Source organism: Gossypium hirsutum, chromosome A04 (genome assembly GCF_007990345.1).
Source record: "Gossypium hirsutum isolate 1008001.06 chromosome A04, Gossypium_hirsutum_v2.1, whole genome shotgun sequence".
Taxonomy (NCBI): domain Eukaryota; kingdom Viridiplantae; phylum Streptophyta; class Magnoliopsida; order Malvales; family Malvaceae; genus Gossypium; species Gossypium hirsutum.
This window is the reverse complement of record NC_053427.1, coordinates 80,462,099-80,468,099: the sequence shown is the minus strand read 5'-3', so window position 1 is coordinate 80,468,099 and position 6,001 is coordinate 80,462,099. Positions and strand designations below refer to the sequence as shown.

Here is a 6,001-nt window from a genome sequence, read left to right as displayed (position 1 = left end):
TAGATTCAACTAAACAAAAATAAAAAAGCGAGTGTAGATTCAAGGTAGAGGTGATCATGGGCCGGTTCGGGTCGGGCCCAGACAAAATTTTAAGCTCGTTTTCTAGACCCGGGCCCAACCCAGCCCGAAATATATACCTGAAAATTTGTTCAAGCTATGCCCGAAATAAAATTGCTAAGCCCGAGCCCGACCCATATTAATTTTTTAGCTTATTTCATTAAATAAAAAATAAAAAATATAATAAATCAAATACATTTAAAAACATAAAAACAAATATTAAAACAAGAAACAAATAAAAAATGAGACTAAAATAATTCTTAAAACAATACACAAATTGAAAATATAATAAAAAGTGGTTATATTAAAATTGAAAATAAAAAAGTAAATATGATTAAAAATAAAAAAAAATATTTAGTATATAATTCGGGCAGGACTCAAGTAAAAAAAATTTTACTCGAGGCCTGACCCATTTTCTAAATGGGCCTCATTTTTTACCCAAACCTATATTTCGGGTCTATATTTTTACCCGAACCTCCCATTTTTTGGGTGGGCCGGGTAGCACAACCCATATCACCTCTAACTCAAGGGGATTAAAATCATATTTTAACTAAACAAAAATGATACAACTATTGATACGGTATTAAATACCATCAACTGCTAATCCCATGTTTAGATTCGACTAAAAATAATGAAAGAAGAGGAAAGTAGGGGAAAACAACAGCTCTTCCTTTATTTGGATATATATATATTTTTTAATTTAAGCAAACGTAAAAGAAGTTAAATATCCCTTATTTTATCTTGAATTATTTAGTTTTTAGTTACCTCAATTTGTGTGAAAAGCTAAAGAAAGAAAAGTAATATTTTTTTTAAAGGTGAAATATCAATTTTTATACTATTAATATTTTGCATAAATTATTTTAATAAAAATGATATATTTGAATGAAAAAATATTATAATTAATCATTTCCTTTATTGTTTATAATTTAACCAAAAAAATTTGTGAAAATTCCTTTACTATCATAATTTGTATATAATAAAAGGTTTTCATAATTTTTAAAATATTTATATATTTTAATTTTAATTTCATAATTTTTTTTATTTTTTGAAATTATTTTGATATAAATAATGATGAGAGAGTGCTTATATAATTTTTATGCCACACATAACCATGTGATTCAACCAATCATTATTGACCATCTTTGACAAATGGCTCGGGAAGGCCTATGTAAAAAAAATTAAATACTAATTTAAAAAAAAATAATTAGCTACCAAATTGAAAAGGAAGTATAAGTTAAGGGACAGTTTATAAATTAAGCCTAATTTTTTTACCTAAATAGTGTAAAAAAGAAAAAAAAACGGAAGTTAAAACTAAATCCGGAAAAGTGAAAAGAATATTGGACACAGTAAAAAGCCCTCGAGTCTCTCTCGGCCCCGTTTATTAGAACAGATCAAGCCGACTAGCTCATATCACTCTTCAAAGAGCTGTTCTTCTTCAAACCCTAGCCTCTATCTGGGAGCCCTTTCCAATGGCTTCGCGTCGACTCCTCTCCTCTTTCCTCCGCTCCACTTCTCGCCGATCTCTCTCCAAATCTCCCAGCCCTACCCCTCGCCTCCCTTCACCTTCCCCCACGCGCCGCCCTTTTCCGTGCCCCTACTTTCTCTCACGCGATGCTGAGTACTCTACATCTGCGGCTGCTGCCGCTTCTGCTCCATCGCAGCCTCCTCCCGCTAAGAAGGGCGGAAAAGGTAAGATCACTGATGAGTTCACTGGTGCTGGAGCCATCGGTCAGGTTTGTCAAGTAATCGGTGCCGTCGTCGATGTTAGATTCGATGAAGGCTTGCCTCCGATTTTGACTGCGCTTGAAGTGATGGACCACTCGATCCGGCTTGTGTTGGAAGTGGCTCAGCACTTGGGTGAAAACATGGTTAGGACCATTGCTATGGATGGAACGGAGGGACTCGTCAGAGGGCAGCCGGTTCTCAACACCGGATCTCCTATCACTGTAAAGTCTCTTCTCTCTTATTGTTTTCCTTTTTATCGGAGATGATAATCTTTTTGGATTTCTTGTGTTTTGGTATTGTTTGGTGTTTGAAACTAGAAGCTTGGATATGAATTGAAATTCAGGTGAACATTTTATTCATTTTATGGATCTGAATTATGTTTTATCGGAATCTGGTGTGGAATAAGTGAAAAATTTATTATCAAAATGTTTCTCTTTTCTTAGTCCATTTTTCAGTGGAATTTCTTTCGAAACGATTGTGCAGCTAATTAAAACCCATTACGTGTTCATCTGTTGGTCAACTACATACAGCTGATGTTGCCCTTTGAATTGAGAATAGTAACACATAAATCAACGCTCTTGTTTTGACTTGTCTTACCCATTATTTGGGTGTTTTGATCAGGAACTTAACGTATCTCCCTTGTTTATTGAGCTTAATAATTTCCTCTCTTGGTCTTTTGGCTTTCTTCTTTTCATTTAGTCTTTGTTCTTTTATGGGCTTTTAACCTTTCGAAGTTGTCTAGTGATAACACTTGTTTGAATGTTGTGAACCTCTAAATCATGTTTGTTTGTTCTTGTTAGGTGCCTGTCGGTAGAGCTACTCTTGGTCGTATCATAAATGTCATTGGAGAGCCTATTGACGAGAAAGGCGAACTCAGTAAGAGACTTTCCAACTTTCTAATTATTTGAAATGTTTACTTTATAGTGTAGAGGCGGAAAAGTCTAACTGAGTTAATGCTTAACAGAAACCGACCATTTCTTGCCCATACACAGAGAAGCACCAGCCTTTGTCGATCAAGCTACTGAACAACAGATCCTTGTCACTGGTATTAAGGTAGTATTTATTGCTTGTGATTATGTATCCCTTTGATGCTGTATCAGGATGAGCTTGTGTTCACACATTGTGTTGTTTGAATCCAAATGAAACTGTTAGTCAGGTTCAAAATTTTATTCTCTTGATTTATTTTACAGGTTGTGGATCTCCTTGCACCATATCAAAGAGGAGGGAAGATTGGACTTTTTGGTGGTGCTGGTGTAGGGAAGACAGTGCTTATTATGGAACTTATCAACAATGTTGCTAAAGCCCACGGTTGGTTTTACAGTATATTTGTGGCTGCTTCTTACTTTGTTTATTAATCTTATATTTTTCTTGCTTTGGTACATAGGTGGTTTCTCAGTGTTTGCCGGTGTTGGAGAACGTACTAGAGAGGGTAATGACTTGTATAGGGAAATGATTGAGAGTGGTGTTATTAAGCTAGGTGAAAAGCAGGTAAATGCTAAACATACATTCATCCTGCCCCTGTTAATGTAGTTTTTACCTTACCACCATGATTTTTTATTGTCATCATTACAGGCTGATAGCAAGTGTGCTCTTGTTTATGGTCAAATGAATGAGCCCCCTGGTGCTCGTGCTCGTGTTGGCCTTACTGGTCTGACTGTGGCTGAACATTTCCGTGACGCTGAAGGGCAGGATGTGCTTCTCTTCATTGACAACATTTTCCGTTTTACTCAAGTAAGATGGTGTATTATATAAGCTTTTGAAGCACTCAAAGAGTACATGTTGCGTGTTCCTGATGGTTTGGATTGTTTTTTTCCCCTTCAGGCAAACTCTGAAGTGTCTGCCTTGCTAGGCCGTATTCCATCTGCTGTCGGTTACCAACCAACCTTGGCTACTGATCTTGGAGGTCTTCAGGAACGTATTACCACCACCAAGAAAGGTTCTATCACTTCTGTTCAAGCCATATATGTGCCTGCTGATGACTTGACAGATCCAGCTCCTGCAACAACCTTTGCTCACTTGGATGCCACAACTGTGTTGTCCCGACAGGTATCGTGCACATCTGTTTTTAGCTGTTGATGAGATGATCCATCTGGTGTTACATTTTCATTGGTTGGTGCTTTTAGATTATGACACTTGCTTCCTTTTTTCTGGTTATTGTCAGATCTCTGAGCTTGGTATTTATCCTGCTGTGGATCCTTTGGATTCTACATCTCGTATGCTCTCTCCTCATATTTTGGGTGAGGAACACTACAACACTGCTCGTGGTGTTCAGAAGGTTCTCCAAAACTACAAGAACTTGCAAGATATTATTGCTATTTTGGGGATGGACGAGCTTAGTGAAGATGATAAATTAACTGTTGCACGTGCTCGTAAGATCCAAAGGTTCTTGAGCCAGCCTTTCCATGTGGCAGAAGTGTTCACTGGTGCTCCTGGCAAGTACGTGGAGTTGAAGGAGAGCATCACCAGCTTCCAGGTACAATTATATCCCTGCCCAGCTTGCTTCTATCATACCATAGTGTGTTTATGGCATCTAAGAGCAAGTGATTAATTTCTAATAATAGGTGGATCCATGGATTGATATCATCTATTATTAAAATTTTTGGTGTAGCATTTAGAAGTTTTTAAATGCTTCAGCTGGTGCCATAGTATTCTGGTGATGTGTGCGTTAAATGAATAATAATCTTAAAAGTGAGCAAAATAGTGCAATGTGCTCCATATAGTGAGTTACGAGACGATGCTAATTTCTTGGGTTAGGTTGTAACAAGTCGACTTGTGGTTCGGATAGATATAAAGACAGTGAATTGTCTTTAGATGTGGGATATTCTGACCCTCTTCCTTTTTTTGAGAATTCATTGGCAAGTATGTGGAGTTGACCTGATTGTAATAGGTCATGTTAATGTTAATTTCTGATTACCATACATGAGTGGGCAATTAAATTGTCAAGTATTGGTAGATGGCATTCTTCATACATAATCTTTGAATTGTATGCAGGGCGTGTTGGATGGAAAGTATGATGACCTGCCCGAGCAGTCGTTTTACATGGTTGGAGGAATCGAGGAAGTGATTGCCAAGGCAGATAAGATTGCCAAGGAATCTGCAGCCTAATCAAATCCACATACCTTAATTTCTGCTGAGTAATTTCGAAAATAATCTAGGTGGTGTTGGTAATGCCAGCAACAGAACTGTTCATTTATTTTGGGGGTTTGTTGTTTATGTTTAATGATGTTATTCAAGAGTGTAAAAGAGCACTTCGGCCCCGCTTTTTTCTTTGCTTAAATAAGGGAAATAGAAGGCGGATGTGTACATTTTTTTTGTTCGAAAACGCTGGCTGCTAAAGCCTTATCCTTTCTGACTGCCGTTTATTCGGAACTACTGATGTTTTGAAATGCATTCGAGACTAATGTTTCCTGAACCCATGGGGTTTCAATTTTCTTTTTCTTAATGAAGAAATTGGCGAATTTTATCCTCAATTTCATTGTAATTTGGCGTAATCCTTTTTCATTAAGGTATGTGAACTACGGATTTTGCAATTTGCTGGTGGTATAGCTAAAATGTCATTGGCGTATAAGTAGATGGTGTAAATAAACAAGCGATCATTGAAGGAAATGGTAGCTATATATTGATACTTAAAAAAAATTTACACGACTGGCATGTTTAGAGGCGGTATGCTTATTACATTTTAGAAACCAGTGAGCGAAATTTATAAAGTTTGGACAAGCATGGAACAGTGATTGGAGTGAATTGCTTGATGCAAATATTGATGCAAAAGAATGGACCCGTAGACGGAAACTCCCTTGCTCTTTGACTTTTGCCTTGGTACTCTTGAGTTTCTTTACTGACAGGATGATTGAAAAAGCTGCAGATATTTTTGCTGTAGCTGCCAATGAAATTAAGACCAATGTTCCTAACAGCATACCCACCCAATGGAGGAAACTGATGCCAGGTTCGTCAAAACACAGACGGTTCTGCCTTGGGAAACCTGGGGTGAGCGGGAGCAGGGACGGCCGGCGTTGTGGGACGCTATTAACCTGGCACTTAAACAATTACTCAAAGTCGAAATAGAGATAGATGCAACTGCTGTTTCCAGCAGTGGACCCTGAACCTGAAGCATATATTTAGAGAAGCGAAATGCGGTGCTGATGCCATGGCAAGGAAAGGAAGCAGTTTACAACTATCGACTTACTTGGATAATTCCCATCTTGTGAACTCTTGTTTTATC

General features: G+C 37.5%; 1 protein-coding gene across 1 annotated transcript; it reads left to right on the top strand.

Moving 5' to 3' along the window:
- The first annotated feature begins 1,466 nt into the window (after positions 1 to 1,466).
- Positions 1,467 to 5,252, top strand: LOC107899003 (ATP synthase subunit beta, mitochondrial-like). The gene is made up of 9 exons (NM_001326868.2): positions 1,467 to 2,003; positions 2,583 to 2,658; positions 2,747 to 2,835; positions 2,973 to 3,090; positions 3,167 to 3,270; positions 3,355 to 3,513; positions 3,604 to 3,828; positions 3,944 to 4,255; positions 4,774 to 5,252. The coding sequence occupies exons 1-9, from the start codon at positions 1,527 to 1,529 to the stop codon at positions 4,885 to 4,887; spliced, it is 1,674 nt and encodes a 557-aa protein (NP_001313797.1). The 5' UTR covers positions 1,467 to 1,526; the 3' UTR covers positions 4,888 to 5,252.
- Positions 5,253 to 6,001: the final 749 nt, after the last annotated feature.

What these genes read in the sequence shown, in the direction of transcription:
- LOC107899003 (NM_001326868.2), top strand. Translation starts at nt 1,527, where the DNA reads ATGGCTTCGCGTCGACTCCTCTCCTCTTTCCTCCGCTCCACTTCTCGC. An exon ending in TCCTTGTCACTGGTATTAAG is followed by an intron (nt 2,836 to 2,972) that starts GTAGTATTTATT and finishes TTTATTTTACAG; the next exon opens with GTTGTGGATCTCCTTGCACC. An exon ending in AGAGCATCACCAGCTTCCAG is followed by an intron (nt 4,256 to 4,773) that starts GTACAATTATAT and finishes AATTGTATGCAG; the next exon opens with GGCGTGTTGGATGGAAAGTA.